This window comes from Chiloscyllium plagiosum, unplaced genomic scaffold, assembly GCF_037043375.1.
Source record: "Chiloscyllium plagiosum isolate Xiang-an unplaced genomic scaffold, Cpla_swu_hap1 HiC_scaffold_7, whole genome shotgun sequence".
NCBI lineage: Eukaryota > Metazoa > Chordata > Chondrichthyes > Orectolobiformes > Hemiscylliidae > Chiloscyllium > Chiloscyllium plagiosum.
This window is the reverse complement of record NW_028270145.1, coordinates 32,559,505-32,580,679: the sequence shown is the minus strand read 5'-3', so window position 1 is coordinate 32,580,679 and position 21,175 is coordinate 32,559,505. Positions and strand designations below refer to the sequence as shown.

Sequence of the window (21,175 nt, the reverse complement as noted above, 5' to 3'; positions counted from 1 at the left end):
TTTTAAGGTCACTCCAAAATGCATCACATAAATCTGAAACTTCATCTCTTACAAATATAATTTTCCCTTATGTTTGCTTGACAGGGTGATACAGTTGTTTCCTGTGACTCATATGGAATTCTAAAGCTTTGGGATGTTCGGAAAGTGGCAATAATGCTATCAGTTGATGCAGGCCCTCATCCTGGAAACCAAGTGATTTTCCACCCATCAGGTTGGAATCTTTTCTTTTTGCTCATTAAGATATCGTATCAGCTGTTTCATCCCATTTTACTATAATCCCCTGTATAATTTGTAACTACTAAAATATTTAATTGCTTCACAAATATGGAGATAATGGAGGTGGTGAACTGTTGGTTTAGTTTTTGGCTGTGGAAAGTGGTTCTGGGGTGTTTATCTTGTCACGGAGTGCACGTAAATAAAGCTAAGTTCTGAACTGAGTACCAAATTCTCGTCCTAACCAAACTATCAGAAATAATTTTCTTTGGTGGAATGAAGATTCTTTTTACTCTGGTATTTGCCCATTATAACCTTAATCTTGCAAATACCATGTGAATAACTCCTACTTTTTTATTTGATTATTGAGAAACACATTTTGTTGATGCTTTTAGTCTCACATCAGTATTACTCATTAAAGTGCATAACATTGCAAGTGCAAATTACAATCCGAAATTAGTTCTCAACATAATGCTTCATACATTCAGGGTTATCCAGCAAATGTTGTCCAATTGTGCCATCACATTTAATATTAGACACTGTGTTGTGAGTTTTGCTAGCACAGGTTGTTTGGGTACAGTCGGTACCTTGTTTGTCACAAATAGGCAAGGGAATATTTTGTTTGATTCAATCCTTTAGGACATACAGCCTACATATCTAGCATCAGACTAGCACTGAAATTCAAGTATCACCACTAATTTCTATGATAGACATTTTTTTTCATTTGACAGTGGTATCCTGTTAATGTTGAATACTACCCATGTTGTTCCTGCATACTAGTAGCATGAAAAAATGAACTTCACCTCTGCTGAAACCTTTGAGAAAGCTTACCCTTCCAGCATAACCTGAGATAGACCGGGTACTTTTCAAGGTCAAAAGTGATGGTCTCAGGGCCATTAATGAGCTTGCATGGTGTACTGTACAATATAATCTGATCAGGGTAGCCATTATTGCACAGGATGGCCCTATTTCACCATCATGTTTGCACTGCTTAAATCTTATTTTTGAAGTTGCTAATAAAGCAAATATTCTAGTATACGTATGCTGCTCATTTATCATAGGTTTTTGGTGGACAGTACCAGACTTCTCAACAAGAGTAATCTTCTCAACTGGAACATTGAGAAAAGGAAACTCAGTTCTATTTTGAAGATGAATTTGTTCACAGTGTGGCACAATTGTGTGTACTGGAAGCTGTGTATACTAATACACAGGGCCCTGTTCTTGGCAGATAGAAATAATATGTGCACACACTGTATCTGTTCCATCTCTAGAAAGTAGTTGACAGCCATTCACTGGTTCATTCCTCTGAACAATGTTTTTACCAGAATAATCTTTGAGAGAAAGTGAGGGTTGCAGATGCTGGAGATCAAAGCTGAAAATGTGTTGCTGGAAAAGCGCAGCAGGTCAGGCAGCATCCAAGGAACAGGAGAATCGACGTTTCGGGCATAAGCCCTTCTTCATTCCTGAAGAAGGGCTTATGCCCGAAACGTCGATTCTCCTGTTCCTTGGATGCTGCCTGACCTGCTGCGCTTTTCCAGCAACACATTTTCAGCTTTTACCAGAATAAGCACAGCAGGTCAGGCAGCATCCTGGTGAAGGGCTATTCCTGAAACATCGACTCTCCTGCTCCTCGGATGCTGCCTGACCTGCAATGCTTTTCCAGTACCACTCTTTTCGACTCTTACTCTCCAACATCTGCACACCTCACTTTCTCCCTTTGACCAGAGTAAACCAGCTAGTTTAAAATTTAAACAAAGCATTGGTGTTAACTGTCAATCATTATTAATTGTTGTATTCTCCAAGGTAACACCTCTACCAATTAGAGACTATTTGCGAACTAATCAGCACTGTGGTCTCCTGGATATTAATGTTGATTTCCTCTTAAATTGGTCCCTTGCCCTGATGAGTACAAAATGAAAAGCTTTGACAAAATGTGTCTTTGTTGAGTATTACCCAAGTTCTGTATTTCCAAATGACTTTGTATTATTTTGTTATTTATATTGTATTTTCATGCACACTAAAATAAGTGCACAGGTGGTTGAATGACCGTGGATGAGGAAATTACTTGACAGAACTTGATTCATCTTTTCAGAGAGATCCTAATATCCTCCCATTGTAGTAACAAAATTTTCTTTAAATTATTTTACATCCATTATTAAGTCTCTGATGTTTGATTTTTTGGCAAGGCAAACCTCAAGATGCTTTGATAACTTTCAGTATTTAGTACACTGAGCATGTGTTTTTGTAATTCTGTACTAACTGAAATTTTGAAAGTTAATTTTAATTAATTGATTTTAATTTTCATGTGCGATCGGATATTTCTCCTTTTCATTGTTTATCATATATGTGATCACTCACACTTGTGGCAATTGTAGAAAGTCAGTCTACTGTTGAAAGGCTACCTCTTAACAGAATTACTTTAAAGTTTATGTGACAGGCTAAAGTATTGATGTATATTGTGTGCACTACTCTGTCCAACTTAGTAGCAGACTTCCAGGAAGGAGTGAATTTAGCAACAGAGGTTAGCTACATTCAGTGTACAATTTAATAAATCCATTCATATCTATTTATACTTGCCTGTGAGCTACAAGGGAACAATATGAAGCCCTATTAATGTTGACATGGCTCATGCAAAGCTCAACTGCATTGTTTTATTAATTATTCTCTAAAGAATCAAAATGTTGAACATTTTGTGACATATAAATGAATTATGTCATTATTTCATATAATTTCAAGTAACTGCAGTTGGAAATGAGAAAAAGTACCTTCTGTATTCTCCAGTAAACAATCTGTGATATTTGCAGTTATCCATTAGGCCAGAGTTAGGCCAACCTAAACACTCAAGATGATTAAAAGGTTGCTTTCAGTTTACAAAGGTGACCACATAAATTATTATCAAACTTTTTACACAGGGAAAGGTGCAGGGAAAATGCTCAATCTATGTACATTCTAGCATCATTTTTATTATGTTGCAATATTATATCTAAAAATATTGGCTTTGAAGGAAATTATAACTTTAAAACCTGCTTACAGTACATCAAAGATGTCTCTTTAAGTAATAAACAGATCAGCCAATTCAATTTGGAAACAGAACATGGCAAAATACTCAGCAGGGTCTGGCAGAATCTGTTCAGAAAGAATCAGAATTATTGTTCCGGGTTTATGACCTTTCATCAGGATTTGGAAAAGTTGGACATGTAATAGGTTTTTAGTGAGTGGTGGGTGAAACAAGGATAAATTAAGATGATACAGGGGAAGGTAGGAAAACCTGAATGACAGCATAGTTAGTCTTACAGGGCCAAAGACAATGGTGATGAGGCAAGAAAGGAAACATGGAAACACAAGATGTGATGGAAGCAGATTTGCTATCGACTGAAAGCAAGAATAACAGAAAAACATTAAGGATACAAATAAAGAGAAACAAAATGGGGATGCAAATTATGGTTTGAAATTGTTGAAGTCAGTGTTGAGTCCAGAAGGCTCAAAAGTGATTATTTAAAAGACGATATACTATTCCTCTGTCTAATTTTGAGCATCAGAGGAACAGTGCAACAAGCTGAGGACAGAAGTGGAAGTTTGAGAGCAAGGTAAATAATTAAAATGGCAGGCCACTGGAAACTCCAGATCATGTTTACAGACTGAACAGGGATGTTCCACAAAGTGATCACTCAAAATGCATTTGGTCAACCAAATGTAGAGACCATAATGTGAGCAGCGAATACAGTAGATGCTCCCAGTATCCATAGATAAAATCACTTAGATCTTAAATATTTCAGTAAGATCTCATCTCATTCTTCTACAGTTACCCCAGCCTGTTCAACATTTATTTGTAAGAAAGGTTCAGTGCAGGAATGAGTTTTGTAGACCCTCTCTGGACTGTATCTCACACATTTATGTCTTTTGACAGTATACAGTACTCCAGGTATGGTCTCACCACAGCCCTGCATATAAGATACAGTAAAACTTCTCTATGTTTATATTCCACTCCAGTTGCCTTCCTAATCACATGCTATACCTATATATACAGGACACTAGAATCCCTTTCTACAGTCTCTCTCTATTTTAATAGTATACTGCTTTTCTTCTTCTTCTGAAAGTGGACAACTTTACTTATTTTTAGACCTACATTCCATCGGCCAAATGTTTGCCTATTCACCTACCTACATCCCTACGTAGAATATTAATTTCTTCTTCACAACTTACTTTCCTATTTATCTTTATATCATCAGCAAATTTAACTACATATGTTTGGACTTTTCATCTAAGTCATTGACATTGATTGTAAATGAATGAGGTCAACACTGCAGCACTCAACTTTTTACTATTTGCCAACCTGAACATGGCACTTCCATCCCTACTCTCTGCAAACTAAATTTTGCCTATGGTAATATATTGCCCCCACACCTTGAGCAACATTTTCAGCAACCTCTGACACAGCACCTTAGCAATCGCCCTTTGGAAATCCAAATGTAGCACCAAGTACCCCTTTATCTACCTTGCTTGGTGCATCTTTAAAAAATTCTCATAGATTAGTTCAATATGATTTCCCTTTCACAAAGCCATGTATAACTGATTCCATTTTTTAAAAGTATATTGCTGTAATCTCCTTATTTATGAATTTCAGTTGTTCTGTATAATAACAGATGTTAGACTAACAAGCCTATAATTTTCTGCTTTCTACCTCTTGAAGTTCTTGAATAAATGGTGTTGTATTTGCTAATTCCCAATTCACTGAGCTCTTTTCAGAATTTAAGGACCAGCAGTAAAAGGCACAAAATATACGTTCAATACTTTCACAATCTCCTTCTATTACAGGTTATTCTGCGATAATGCATGTTTCATCAAGGCAAATTCACTGTAATGTAATTGACGAATTGGGGACCCTGATTCTAAAGTGCGAAATTTAAAATATGTGTTAGCTGTAATGTGATTACATCGCCAACACTATAAGCCCTGTTTCTAAAGTGCGATTTTTCTGTAAAGTGGGGTTGCACAAGAATGCAACCATTGCATTATAGAACAACTGACTGTAGTAATTTCTTTGATATTTCAAACTCGCTTTCTCTCATACTCTAAATTTTCCTTTTTAATATTTTTTTTTGCTACTTCTTAAAATCTGTCCAATCTTCTGACCAACTACAAATCTTTGCAGAATTGTACACTGTTCCTTTTAATTTCATTATTTACAGACTCATAAATTTTTAAAGCCCAGAAGGAGCCCACTCAATCTGTAATGTACACACCAGTTAACAAAGATCTGACTACACTAATGCCATTTTCCACATCTTAGGGCATAGTCCTGGTGACTGTCACAATGCAAGTGAATATCTAAATACTGCTTCAATGTTTTGAGAGTTTCTGATTTAACCACCTTTTAGGCAGTGACTTCCAGGTTCCCACCAACCTCTTGGTGAAAATCTTTCTCTTTCACTCCCCTTTTAGCCTTCTACTTCTTACTTATCTCTATAATCATGGTTATTAATCTCCCTACTAATGGAAAAAGAGCCTTCCAATTCACCCTAAACATGCCCTCATAATCTTATAGACCTCTATCTGATTCCTTCTCAACTTTTGCTGCTTCCAGGAAAACAACCTCAGTCTATCCAATCTTTCCTCATAGCCCAGACAGCATCCTGATAAGTCTCTTTTTCAACCTCTCTTCTGCAATCACATCCTTTTTATCAATGTGCTGACCAGAACTCCATGCTGTATTCAAGTTGTGGCCCAACCAGTATTTTATACAGTTCTGTATAAGCTCCTTGCTCTTGACTTCAACTCCATCCCCCCACATTTGTTTCACATCTAACAAAAGCTATTTCAGTATTGAAAATTCCAATTATACCAACATTCACAGCTTTTTGAGAATGAGATTTCTAGATCACTTCTTGATTTTGCTCTTTACCAACCTGACTTCAATGGTAAAAGTTTGTCCGTTGAACTTGATTCCCCCAATAGAGGAAATATTTGCCATTATATATTTTAAAAGTCCTTTAGTATTTTAATTTGGACCATCTCTAAATATTCTATCAATTAGATGAATGTAAGCCAAACTTATACAATCTGTCATCATAACTTAACCTTCAAAGCTCCATAGCACTGTCTATTTTTTGAAAAAATAATAGTAGAAATTAACTTGTCAGTAGAAAGCAGAAAGTACTTAATGTAGGAATTGTAAAGTTTTTGTTGGTTTGACTGGTTCCTTCCATTCTCCAGCGTATTTAAATGACACAGAGGAAGGATTCATCTTATAATTATGAGATACTGGGGATGACACAAAACTGTATGACTAGCTCTGATTATAAACAGGATGGTTAGTTTAGGATTCTGCGCATAACAGATACATTTTAATGTAGATATAAATATAAGGTTTGTTTTGAGATAGGGAATACAGATCATGAAGTGGTGATATTTTAGTAGTGACAAAACAAGAGGTTATTGGCATGATTATTGACCACTCAGAAATTATCTAGCTAGTATTAATATGTAATCGATAAAACATGCAGTGTGGCATGCATCAAGACAGCATGTGGTCACAAGCCGAAAATAATTTATACCAACCTTGCATTGTTCATTAGTTGAAGTTTATTTGAAAAATGTGTGCATTGAACACATTATCTTAAAAAATACATTGTTTTATTAGATATTGTGCAGGGATGGTTGATGAGGATAATTCAAAAATTCAACTTGTGAATTAAAATTCAGAACTGCTTTGAAAATACTGAGAGGAATAGCTAATAAATTTAAATGTAACACAAAATGTGAGTGCAGAATCTGAGGCCATGGGCAGAAAATAAATGAGCCTCAAGCAAGCTGTGAGAATGCAAAGGATTTTTGATTCCCCAAGGACTGGAAAATTTGTGGAATAAAATGCTACAGTCAAATGATGGTTAATAATGGTCCATATACAGAAAATGAAATGTGTTTATTTAGCCAGAGACAAGACTTATAGAATCATAGAGTTGTACAGGTATGGAAACACATCCTTTGGTCCACCTTATCCATGCCAACCAGATATCCTAAATTAATGTAGTTAGCAAGTTTTGAGAAGATTTGGAACTCAGGCTGAGGTTCTGGATGAATCTTTGCTCGCTGAGCTGGAAGGTTCATTTTTAGATGTTGCGTCACCATATTAAGTAACATCATCAGTGACCCTCCGGTGAAGCTTCACCAGAGACTCACTGATGATGTTACCTGCATCCATCACTTCATCTGGCAGCTGATTCCACTTACGAACTCTTTGTGTGAATAAGTTGCCCCTCAGGTCCCTTTTAAATCCTTCTCCTCTCACCTCAAAAATATGCCCTTTGTTTTGAACTCACCAACCGTAGAGAAAAGACCTTGCTATTCATCTTATCTATGCCCTTCATGATTTTATTAACCTCGATACCGTGACCCCTCAAACTCCTATGCTCCAGCGAAAAAAGTTTCAGCCTATCCTTCTAGCTCAACCCCTCCATTCCCAGCAACATCCTAGCAAATTTTTTCTGAACCTATTCAATTTTGTCTTACTATTCATATTTTTCAAATGTGGACTTCTAATCATCCCACCATATCATTGGTCCAACATTGGCTGCAAAGACTTTTTAATTACCTCAGCCCTACCATTCAAAATTCCTTTATTAAGTCTCTCCACCTTTAAGTCCTCTATCTGTCTTTTATTCATTCATAGGTTTGACCACTGGCTAGACCAGAATTTATTGCCCATCCCTAATTGCCCAGAGGGCAGTTAAGAGTAAACCATATTGCAGTAGGTCTAAAGTCACACATAGGCCAGACCAGGCGAGGACAGCAGATTTCCTTCCCTAAAGGGCATTGATGAACCAGTTGAGTTTTCCTGACAATTGGAGCAGTTTCATGGTCATCATTAAACTCTTATTTCCAGATTATTCAAAAACCACGCCTTTCAAGTATTATGTTCAGTCACATTTTCTAATTCTGTAATAAGCCAGTGAACATGCATCTTCTGTGATGTGTGTTTTGGGATGTTTAGTTGTTTGAATGTACAGTGTTGTTATTTTGGAAATCTTGAAGCATCATGCTGCCAATAAATAAAACTTGCATGTATTTCAAGCCTATAATCAACCTGCTTTAGCAATAATCTTGACTTCATCACAAGATCAGGAGTGGAATGTTCACTGATGATTGCACAATGTTCAGCACAACTCAGCTCCTCAGATACTAAAGAAATCAATGTCCATATGCAGCAAGACGTTGATAATATCCCTGCTTTGGCTAAGGAGTGGCAAGTAAGATTTGCACCACACAAGTGCCAGACAATGGCCATCTCAGCAAGAGAGAATCTCACCATCATCCCTGACATCCAATGGCATTATCTTCACTGAATGCCCCATTCTCTAACATCCTAGAGGTTACCATTGACCAGAAACTGAACTGGATTAGCTTTGTACACATAGCAGCTACAAGTGTAAGTAAGTGACTGGAAATCCTGCAGTGAGTAACTCACCTCCTTACTTCTCAAAGCTTGTTAACCATCTACAAGGCACAATTCACAAGAGTGATGGAATACTCCCCACTTGCCTGGGTCTGTAAATCTTCAATGATACTTAAGAACAATAAAGGATATTCTGTGTGCCGGAAGATTGGAGGTTGGCTAATGTGGTGCCATTATTTCAGAAAGGTGGTAAGGAAAAGCCAGGGAACTATAGACCAGTGAGGCTGACATTGGGAATGGGCAAATTGTTGGAGGAAATCCTGAGGGACAGGATTTACATGTATTTGGAAAGGCAAGGACTAATTAGGGATTGTCAGCATGGCTTTGTGCGTGGGAAATCATGTCTCACAAACTTGATTGAGTTTTTTGAAGAAGTAACGAAGAGGATTGATGAGGACAGAGCAGTAGACGTATTCTGTATGGACTTCAGTAAGGCATTCAACAAGGTTCCTCATGGTAGACTTGATAGCAAGGTTAGATCTCATGGAACATAGGTAAAAACAAGGACTGCAGATGCTGGAACCAGATTCTAGATTAGAGTGGTGCTGGAAAAGCACAGCAGTTCAGGCAGCATCCGAGAAGCAGGAAGATTGATATTTCGGGCAAAAACCCTTCATCAGGAATAGAGGCAGAGTGTCTGCAGGGTGGAGAGATAAATGAGAGGAGGGTGGAGATGGGGAGAAAGTAGCATGGAGTACAATAGGTGAATGGGGGTGGGGATGGAGGTGATAGGTCAGGGAGGAGGGTGGGGGAAGGTAGCAAAGAGTACAATGGGTAAATGGGGGTGGGGATGAGGGTGATAGGTCAGAGAGGAGGGTGGAGTGGATAGGTGGAAAGGAAGATAGGCAGATAGGACAAGTCATGGGGACAGTGCTGAGCTGGAAGTTTGGAGCTGCGGTGAGGTGGGGGAAGGGGAAATGAGAAAACTTGTGAAGTCCACATTGCTGCCCTGTGGTTGAAGTGTTCCGAGGCAGAAGATGAGGCATTCTTCCTCCAGGCGTCGGGTGGTGAGTGAGCGGCGATGAAGGAGGCCCAGAACCTCCATGTCATCGGCTGAGTGGGAGGGGGAGTTGAAATGTTGGGCCACAGGGCGGTGTGGTTGATTGGTATGGATGTCCCAGAGATGTTCCCTAAAGCGCTCTGCTAGGTGGCGTCCAGTCTCTCCAATATAGAGGAAACTGCGTCGGGAGCAACGGATACAATAAATGATATTGGTGGATGTGCAGGTAAAACTTTGATGGATGTGGAAGGCTCCCTTAGGGCCTTGAATGGAGGTGAGTGAGGAAGTGTGGGCGCAGAGTTTGCAATTCCTGCAGTGGCAGGGGAAGGTGCCAGGATGGGAGGGTGGGTTGTTGGGGGGTGTGGACCTGACTAGGTAGTCACGGAGGGAATGGTCTTTGCGGAAGGTGGAAAGGGGTGGGGAGGGAAATATATCCCTGGTGGTGGGGTCCGTTTGGAGGTGGTGGAAATGTCGTCAGATGATTTGGTTTATGCGAAGGTTGGTAGGGTGGAAGGTGAGCACCAGGGGCGTTCTGTCCTTGTTACGGTTGGAGGGGTGGGGTCTGAGGGCGGAGGTGCATTGGAGGGCATCTTTCACCACGTGGGAAGGGAAATTACAGTCTCTAAAGAAGGAGGCCATCTGGTGTGTTGTCTGGTGGAACTGGTCCTCCTGGGAGCAGATACGGCAGAGGCGGAGGAATTGGGAATACAGGCTGGCATTTTTGCAGGAGGTAGGGTAGGAAAAGGTGTAATCCAGGTAGCTGTGGGATTCGGTGGGTTTGTAAAAAATGTCGGTGTCTAGTCGGTCGTCATTAGTGGAGATGGAGAGGTCCAGGAAGGGGAGGGAGGTGTCAGAGATGGTCCAGGTAAATTTAAGATGAGGATGGAATGTGTTGGTCAAGTTGATGAATTGCTCAACCTCCTCGCGGGAGCACGAGGTGGCGCCAATACAGTCACCAATGTAGCGGAGGAAGAGGTGGGGAGTGGTGCCAGTGTAACTACGGAAGATGGACTGTTCCACGTAGCCAACAAAGAGACAGGCATAGCTGGGGCCCATACGGGTGCCCATGGCTACCCCTTTGGTCTGGAGGAAGTGGGAGGATTCAAAGGAGAAATTGTTGAGGTTGAGGACCAGTTCAGCCAAACGAATGAGAGTGTAAGTGGAAGGGTACTGTTGGAGATGTTCGGAGAGGAAAAAACGCAGGGCATTGAGGCCCTGGTCATGGCGGATGGAGGTGTAAAGGGATTGGATATCCATGGTGAAGATGAGGTGTTGGGGGCTGGGAAAATGGAGGTCTTGGAGGAGGTGGAGGGTGTGGGTGGTGTCTCGAATGTATATGGGGAGTTCCTGGACTAGGGGGTGTAGGACAGTGTCAAGGTAGGTAGAGATGAGTTCAGTGGGACAGGAGCATGCTGAGACAATGGGTCAGCCACGGTGGTCAGGCTTGTGGATCTTGGGAAGGAGATAGAACCGGGCAGTGCGGGGTTCCCGGACTGTGAGGTTGGAAGCTGTGGGTGGGAGATCTCCTGAGGTGATGAGGTTCTGTACAGTCTGGGAGATGATGGTTTGGTGATGTGGGGTGGGGTCATGGTAGAGGGTGTAGTAGGAAGAGGTGTCCTCAAGTTGGCATCTGGCTTCAGTGGTGTGGAGGTCAGTGTGCCAAACTACCACTGCACCCCCTTTATCTGCTGGCTTGATGGTGAGGTCAGGATTGGAGCAGAGGGAGTGGAGGGATGCGCGTTATGAGGGTGAGAGTGTGGAGTGGGGGAGGGGGGTAGACAGGTTGAAGCGGTTAATGTCCTGGCGGCAGTTGGAAATGAAGAGGTCAAGGGCGGGTAATAGGCCAGCATGGGGTGTCCAGGTAGATGGAGTGTGTTGGAGGTGGGCGAAGGGATCCTCGGAAGGTGGGCGGGAGTCCTGATTGTAAAAGTAAGCTCAGAGGCAGAGGCAGCGGAAGAAGTGTTCGACATCACGGCGTGTATTAAATTCATTGATGTGTGGGCAGAGGGGGATGAAGGTGAGTCCTTTGCTGAGGACTGATCGTTCGTCCTCAGTGAGGGGGAGGTCTGGAGGGATGGTGAAAACTTGGCAGGGCTGGTAGCTGGGACCCAGTGTGGGTATGGAGCTGGGAGTGGGGGCGAAGCCTGTAACTGGAGTGGGTGTGGTGGTGGGGGGAATGGGGGTGGAGTCATGAGCAGGGATGGTGTTCCCCTCAGGGTTCTGGTGGGTGGGGATGGTGACAGTAGGATCTGTGGGGAGGGCATGTCAGCAGAATGCAGATGAGTGGCGTTGGTGGGGGCAGAAGTGGTGGTGAATACAGCAGTGGGGGGGGCAGAAGTCACTGAGCATGTGACATCAGCGATGATGTGAGGGGGCGGAAGTGATGTCACGTGTGGTGCATGAGGAATCGTGAGGGGTGGACCAGCCATTTGGATACAGAACTGGTTCGAAATAGAGACTGAGAGTGGTGGCGGAGGGTTGCTTTTCAGACTGGAGGCCCGTGACCAGTGGCGTTCCACAAGGATCAGTGCTGGGTCCACAGCTTTTCATCATTTATATAAATGATTTGGACATGAACATAGGAGGTATAGTTAGGAAACTTGCAGATGACACCATAATTGGAGGTGAAGTGGATAGTGAAGAAGGCTACCTCAGAGAACAATGAGATCTTGATCAGATGGTCCAATGGGCTGAGAAGTGGCAGATGGAGTTTAATTCAGATAAATGTGAGTTGCTGCATTTTCATAAAGAAAATCAGAGTAGGACTTATATGACAAGGTCCTAGGTAATACTGCTGAACAAAGAGACCTTGGAGTGCAGGTTCATAGTTCATTGAAAGTAGAGTCGCAGGTAGGTAGGATAATGAAGACGTCATTTGGTATGCTTTCCTTTATTGGTCAGAGCATTGAGTATAGGAGTTCCTGATGAAGGGCTTTTGCCCGAAACGTCGATTTTGCTGAAGCTCCTCGATGCTGCCTGAACTGCTGTGCTCTTCCAGCACCATTGATCCGGAATCTGGTTTCCAGCATCTGCAGTCATTGTTTTTACCTATAGGAGTTGGAGGTCATGTTGCGGCTGTACAGGACATGGGTGCAGCTACTTTTGGAATATTGCATTTAATTCATATCGGAAGGATGTTGTGAAAGTTGAAAGGGTTCAGAAAAGATTTGCAAGGATGTTGCCAGGGTTGAAGGATTTGAGCTATAGGGAGAGGCTGAATAGGCTGGGCTATTTTCCCTGGAGTGTCGGAGGCTGAGGTGTGATCTTATAGAGGTTTATAAAATCATGAGGGGCATGGATAGGATAAATAGACAAGTCTCTTCCTTGGGGTGGAGTAATCCAAAACTAGAAGGCCACAGGTTTAGGGTGTGAGGGGAAAGATATAAAAGGGACCTAAGGGGCAACCTTTTCACACAAAGGGCGGGGTGTGTATGCAATGAGCTGCCAGGGGAGGTGGTGGAAGCTGTTAAGATTACAACAGTTAAAAGGCATCTCGATGGGAAATGGTTAGCGAGATATGGGCCAAATGCTGGCAAATGGGTCTAGATTTATGTAGGATAGCTGGTTGGCATGGATGATGTAGACTGAAGGGTCTGCCTTTGTGCTATGTATTTCTATGACCCTACGACTCCTGCAGTGTACTCCATATGAGACCTCAAAGAGGAAGCACACCTGGGAATTCAGTTGGGCATGAGATGCCAGCACCACACTTTTCAACTATGGGGTGCTACTTGTTAAACAGTTTCCTGTCACTGTCAAGGAGCATCGAGTGGCTTAGCTCAAAGATCACATTTATAGAGCTTTCCTGTATGCAGCTTCTGTTTCATTCTCCTGTCATGACGCAGATCCAGAGGTGAGGATGCCGCAGCATTCCAGGAAATCTACATCGCCCCAAAATCACTCCCGAGCATTTGCAAATACGATAATAGACCTTTAAGTAACACTAGTAAAGGTCCCTCTTGCAGCATAGTGCTCGATGGTTGATGTATTATTGATAGATTCATTGCCTGGACCTGCATAGTGCATGGTTGGGTTATGTAGGGTCAGGATTGCATGCATTCAGAGCCTTCCAGGGCATGCTGGGCATTTTTTTTTCTCTCTGCTGGATCACATGCAGGAAGTGGCATTGTACCACCCAAAAATCACTAGGCAGTAAATTTCATGCAGAGTGAATTGTTGAAAAATAACAAGTATTTTAAATTCGAATAACAAATCTTGAAAAGTGAAATGTTCAGCAATGAAGTATATTTCCAATTTAAAGACTTTATTTGCATAGACATTTTAATAGCCAGCATTTAATGAATAAATTCTGGAGGGAACAATGTGGGTGGGTAAACAACCACATCCTATTCTCATCAATTACTTGGCCAATTAAAGAAAAATATTGACAGTTATCATAAGGAATTAATCCTATGTTCCCAACAGAATTGCCAGTGAAGTTAAAGATGATGACGACAGATTATAGCAAATAACCCAGCTTTTAAGAAAAAAATGCAATGACTTAATGATTTCAACATACAGCAAATATAGTTTTACTAGCTTGTCAATATATAATACTACACAGTTTTAAGAGGATATAGATTTTTTTTAAATTTTAACTATTATTCAAAGAATAGGAACAAGAATCTGTACTCACTGTCTCACATTTATAATAGTTGAGATTTATTTAACTTAATTTTTAGAAGTACAGTAGTCTGATGTTGGCACAGAATCCTAATTATGGTGGAAAATCTCTGTGGTCCTGATATAATCTTGTTTTGTGCCTGAAGTACAAGACAATCATCTAGAGTAGATTCAGCATTTCTATTCCTTCCATTCAGTAATGGGTATTGACCACTGATGCCGCTGCTGCCATAATTTTCAACGCTCATTGTGAAACTATTATAACTGTCCATGCTGCTTTCATCTGACAAAGATGAATCCTTCATCCCTGCGGGTTAGACAGAGAAGTGACAGCTATATAGCAAGACTGTTCTTTGTTTAATTCATGCCAGTGAAGCTGAATGCCTTATTTAATATCTTATACCAAGATTTGTTTGAGTATTTCTCGTCAGTCAAAAAGCAAAAGATTGTATTTTCTTTTCTATAATTGAAAAGATGGACAGTGATAACGATTGCAGTAATAATTCTATCAGCCTGACTGGGGGGAGCTGTGGTGGTCATACGTGGTTCATGCCATTCATTTTATAAAATCATTTTATGCATCCTTATTGCTAAAGCACTCGAGAAACAACCTAATGTTAAGTAAACCATATCCTTCACAGACCATAGTTAAAAAGTTTTTAGTGGAATAACTTTATATTAATCAGTTTCACATTTTTTTCCCATTTCTTTATTATGATAGAATAACAGATGGGATATTTTATGCTGATGATGCATTTGTGTTTCAAGAGAATCATAATTCATCAGACCCAAAGGTTTGGTAGATGCAGGATGTCCTCGGAGAGAAACAAACTATTAGTTCATAACATCGGCTGACATGATACTTTACTGGATTGAATTAGAAACTCCAGGTCCCTTGGAACTCTAAGTATAAAACAGGTTGTTTCGTCATATATCAGCAACAATCATAATTGTGATTTTTTTAAAAAGTGTTATTTTTCATATCTTCAAATTTAACAAAGGTTATGGAGTAGTCACTACACAGGAATTTAATCAGTGGGAAAATGTTGAGCCAAAGTAGGTAGTACAGTAACAGATGAGTAAACATTTGGTCCAAGGGAAGGGTATCAAGAAGAGTCTTAAAGAAGGACAGAGAATTGGACAGAGGTTTGGGGAAGATTTTCCAAAACTTATGCTCAGGATAGCCAAATGCATGAGCACACATGGTAACTCATAGATGTCAAATAGACCAAGACTTCATCAATACAGATATATCAAAGTGAATTATAGAATGCCTACAGGTGGGAGCAAGTCACTCAGACTATTGAGACCACACTAAAGAGCATTCTCTTCAAAGTGTCAAACTTAAAGCCACATTTTCAGGATAAAGCAAAGTTTCAGAAAGTAAAATGTAAAACTAATTTTATTATTTTTTTGGGAAAAAAAGCAAGCTTTAAGCTGATTTAAACAACATTTGGGGAGTGACATTGTACCAGTGGCTATCTAGTTTGAGATTAATTTCTTTGCCATGATATATTGCATGTCCCCACCGTGTATTTTTGGCGTGGGGCAATAAAGTAGATGAAGTAGCTAGCCAAGGCACCTTGCTGCTGACTTCCGAGCTGACCCTCATAATAGGGTGGGTGCCAAAGTCAACAGCTCACCCACAATTTGTAAATAAATAAATAATCAAGGATCAATTGAGCTTGTCAAAATCTCCATTGGACTTATTATTCCTTGGCAATGTTACAAAACAAATGGTATGCATGGACAGGCGCGAGCGGGCAGCCTGTGCTTTTTAAAAAAGAATTTAAAAGGTGGTAAGGAAGTGGGTACTAACTTTGAAAGAACTCCCTCGTCAGATCCAAGCCCACCCCCCACCCCCCCGGCACCCTTTCCTGCCGCCACAGGAAGTGCAAAACCTGCACCCACACCTCCCCCCTCACCTCTGTCCAAGGATCCAAAGGGTCTTTCCACTTCCGACAGTAATTTACCTGTACTTCTACACACGTTATCTCCTGTATCCATTGCACCTGATCTGGTCTCCTCTACATTGGGGAGACAGGACATCAACTTGCGGATCATTTCAGAGAACATCTCAGGGACACCCACACCAACCAATCCCACTGCCCCATGGCTGAACATTTTAACTCCCCCTCCCACTCCATCAAGGATATGCAGGTCATGGGCTCCTCCATCGTCAAACCCTTACCACCCAACGCCTGGAAGAAGAACGCCTCATCTTCCACCTTGGGACCCTGCAACCACACGGGATAAATGTAGATTTCACCAGTTTCCTCATTTCCACTCCCCCCTCTTATCCCAGACCCAAGTCTCCAACTTGGCACCACTTCCTTGACTGGTGCTACCAGTCCATCTTCCTTTCTTTCTATCCATCCGCTCCACCTTCCCCTCTAACCTATCACTTCCACCCATACCTTCATCTACCTATCACATTCCCAACTACCTTCCTCCCCAGCCCCACACTCCCCTCCCATTTATCTCTCAGCACCCCTGGCCACAAGCCTCATTCCTGATGAAGGACTTATGCACAAAACATCCTGCCCCTCGAATGCTGCCTGACCTGCTGTGCTTTTCCAGCACCACACTCTCAAAACTAACTTTGAATGATGCCCTTTTCCAATGGGTGCACCCAGAGAAAATAGTAACCCCATACCCTTTATTTAAAATTCCTCCACACCCCCACAGTGGATCTTTTATGTTTAATATAGAGAGCAGGTTGGGCTTTGCTTTGATGTCTACATTAAATGGCAGCAGTTCTGTCATCACAACTGACCACCACAATGGCCTAGACACTTCCAAGAGCCTTTTGAAGGGCATGACCTGACACAACCATGTACCAAGATCATATGTTCAGAAGCCTGATTGCCTGCTCAACAGTCAGCATTGGTTGTATCATCTCTGTGCCTCTGCCTGAACCACAAGTAGAGAGGTGAGTATTTATCTCTTCAAGGGATTTCTCTTGCTACCTGGGATCTATCCATGAACATTGCAGGCTAAATTGGAGATCTGAGGCAGCTTGGATGAGCAGAGGAGAGGCCAGAAAATGCCCACATGGAGGAGACACTTCTGAACCAATTGGGCACTGAGGAAGTTGAAACCCTTTCTGTTTATGAATCTCACTAGCCAGTCACTGCGGGCCACATGCATGCAATTGCTAGTACCCTGAACCAGATGGAAACTAGTGATGGAGGCAAATCCAATGGCCTCAGTCCCTACGAGGCTGTGAATGTTGGTAAACTAATGTTCTGTTCAACTCTAGCAAAGAGGGCAACAGTGACAAGAAAAATAGTGGTGTGTAGCTGTTTTGAGATGCCACTAAGGTCTTCAGATGATCCTTGGAAGGACCATGAGGAAAGAAATTCAGGACCACAATGTCCACAAGAGGACATGACAACCAGTGCTGCAAGTTTACAAGGGCTTTGGAAATGAGGGCACATATGTCTTTGATCATTTGCCTAGACAGTCATATTTTCCTGAGGCATCTGAATCATCTACAGATGACTCTATCTTTGGTGGTCAAATCGATGTTGTAAATTTGGCCTGTATTGCTTTCCTGCTTAGCATTTCTCTCCCATGCCATCCTGATGCCTGGGTTTGTGCCCTTTTTTGAGGAATGTTGCTGCTTATTTCCACAGCACTCAAAATCCTGACAGTAATGTCCCTATTGCAAGTTGGAACCTTTTAGGCAGGTAGCCACTCTTTGTTGTCTTGCCCCCTGTTCTTCTTCAGCTGCAATGCCAAGAGGCACTGACTACTTTTAATGTCCAGACTTTCAATGCCCATTCTCCCTGCCACCTGTGCAAGACCTAGAGCACCCCTTTAACAAGAGTCCCACCTACTTATACCCTACAAACCCTCTTATGGGGCCGGGATAATCCATAAATGTATAGCTGCTTCTGCTTAGATGTTCTTACATTGACAGCTTCTAAAACCTATCTGCCCCATTAAATATTCCACTCCTTCCTATCTACATGCTCTAAACTAGATTTTTAACAGATTTGATTAGGATTGAATTAGACCAGGGATAGAGCAGTAATCTTGTCCAGCCCACCTCCATGCTGCTTATTATTGCTAATACTGAGATTGATGACTAAGTATTTTCAGGACCACACACATCCCCATCCATCCCCCTACTCTGTTCCTGCCTGGTGAGTGGGAATGGGCATGGTTCAGTCTTTCACCATTTTGTGTTTTGGTTTCCAATTTACAGCACCCACAGTTTCTGTTTGTTTTTGTTTTGCAGAAGTCCAGCTGTTATTCAGCCTCATGTTTCAAACAGCTCTGTGCATGCATGATGTAATGTGGGAAGTCATGTCATATATAATAAGTACTGCACCAGTTTTGCATTGCTGAATAAGTAATAAAACATGAATACATAAGCATGACTCCAGAGGATAAGTTGATTGATTGCAGTCTTTTAGAAGGGAGTTGTTCTCAAAGCGAAAATTGGCTGAGAATCATCATAACAGCATCATAATTCTATCTGTGCACATTATTCCCAGCAAGCACAGCTGTATACTTACATATGAAGAAAATGTACATTTATCTATCTTTATCAGCATTTCAGTGGGAACTTTGAAAACAGCTGCAAGAGTCAATAACCATTAACTAAATAAGCTTACATTCCTGGAAATCTGTTCTGGGACCATTTTCATGGTATTTTAGCTGATAGGCAGGGACAGTGTTTTCATTGTGGTTATCGCACTCTGTGTGAGAAGATAGTGAGTACCTAATATCAATATTAATTAATACATTGATGCTGTCAATACATCACCATCCACTGGCAAACCGTGGAGAGTTTTGTAACACTGTGCACCACATACAATTTTGCCACAGCAGCTCCAATTGATCGGCAACTTGTTTTAAAATCTGTTCAGATTTTGTTCACCTTTCTATCCTCTCCCCTGTTCAGCATCATTGCTCCTGACAGTAAGATCAATGAGCTGATCTTTCCACTCCTACTTTATAGCTGAGCATTGGTCCAGTACCGCAATATGCTGCAGGATCCATAAGGGGTGCTTCAGAAGACATTTGTGAATGATGGAAAGGATCCCCCCATACAGGAACACACACATTAAAGACAATTTATGCACTGAGAACCACTGCTGCAGCAGTTATCACAGAATCCCTACAGTGTGGAAGCCTATCGAGTCCATACCAATCCATTCAGGAGCATCCCACCCAGACCCACCCCCACCTTTAACCCTGCATTTCCCATGGCCAACACACCCAGCCTGCATATCCTTGGACTCTATGGGCTATTTAACATGGCTAATCCACCTAACCTGCATACCTTTGGACTCTGGGAGGAAACTGAAGCATTCAGAGCAAACCCACGCAGACACAAGGAGAATGTGCAAACTCCACACAATCATCCAAGGGTGGAATTGAACCGAGATCCCTGGTGCTGTGAGGCAGCAGTGCTAACCACTGAATCACTGTGCCTGGTTATGTCTTATATTTTGGGTGTGATTGATTTTGGGTTGTCATTCAAACAGATACAGCCTGTATTACATCTTTGCCAATCTTTGTTTTCATCGATTGCACTCAGCATGCTGCTGCCATGTTCATTAGAAATTCAGGACATGACCATTCCAAAGGCCCAGGTGCGCCTGTTGGGAATAAGGCAGTCCATTTTAACCTGCTCTAACCCTTGCCCTGATTTTATTTTCTGTGCAGGGGCTGTAAAATAGGCATCTGGTCTGATTCTGTCAATTTTCCATGGATTGTTTAGATTGGGATGATCCCCAAATTATCCGTGCTGCTCAAGCAGCAACACAATTTTTATTGCAGGGAATACTCTTGCTGGACTAAAGAATATAAAGCATGAAATGTAAATAAAAGTATTTGATATATAATCAAAAACATTTATTTCTATATGCCTTATATTTCATAAAAGGACAAGGAACTTCAGAAACATGAACAAATTTCTGAAAATAGAAAACTTCAAGGGGCACAGATTGCTATCAAGATCACTGTTTGGTCTCTAACAACTATAGATCTCAAAGACGGTAATCTTTTCACAGTGATCATGAAATATATCAAGAGGATTCTGTGCTTCAAAGTGGTGGATAATGGCTGCCACAATGTCTACTGTATTTTTTTTAGCTTTTAACAACTAAGTGTTTCAACAAAATGTCTCCCAACAGAAGGTGAACACTTCTAAAGTAGCTTTACTCTTCACTTCAGTAACAGAATTACCCTTGATACTGCCAAGAAGAGTTATAATGGCATAAAAATTAGTCCTTCTATTAATTTGCAGATCATAACAATAACTCACAATTATAGCCCCACAAGGTGAGTTTACAGGCTGGAGGACCATAAAATTGGATGTCATGGGCAGTGTAGCCATGCCTATTGTGTACCTGCCCAAATCCACTCCCACTGCAATTGTATCGATAGTAGGGAAGGTGATGGGTGGCTTGCTCATCTATAGACCAGTTGAGATCCTACAAGTGGACAAATACTAACCACCAAAGGACCTTAAAATAAAGTTACTTAATTTTTTAACTCCTCTTCATGCCCATTACTATTCCCCAAGGTAATCTTTCACCTTCTGTTACCCTTTCACCTCTGTCTTGACAATCCAGCTCCCTGTAGGAACATAGGACTTAAGAGCAAAAATACACAGTTAGCATCACCTCGTCAGGCTTGCCAAGCTGTTGCTGGCAAGATTCCAGACTTAACTCTTGAAGCTTTTTTGTTTGAATAATGCTGAGGGAAATGGTTACCCAGGAAATTTCAGCAAGGGCTAAGTCCACATCTTCATGAGTGGTTGAGATACACAAGAGGGAGTCAAAGACAGTGGGAAGCAATAGAGTTATGGAAATTCTATCGTAAAGGGAATAAAAAAGGTTTCTATGGGTGTGGCTGCAGGACATTTT

At 41.4% G+C, this 21,175-nt stretch overlaps 1 protein-coding gene across 3 annotated transcripts in view; it reads left to right on the top strand.

The window, feature by feature from the left end:
- Positions 1-21,175, top strand: part of spag16 (sperm associated antigen 16) — a 988,648-nt gene that overhangs the window by 767,185 nt on the left and 200,288 nt on the right. For all 3 annotated transcript variants that reach the window (XM_043693350.2, XM_043693349.2, XM_087988888.1), the window contains exon 15: positions 85-211. In XM_043693350.2, the coding sequence (XP_043549285.1) occupies positions 85-211 (127 nt within the window). The remainder of the gene's footprint in view (positions 1-84; positions 212-21,175) is intronic.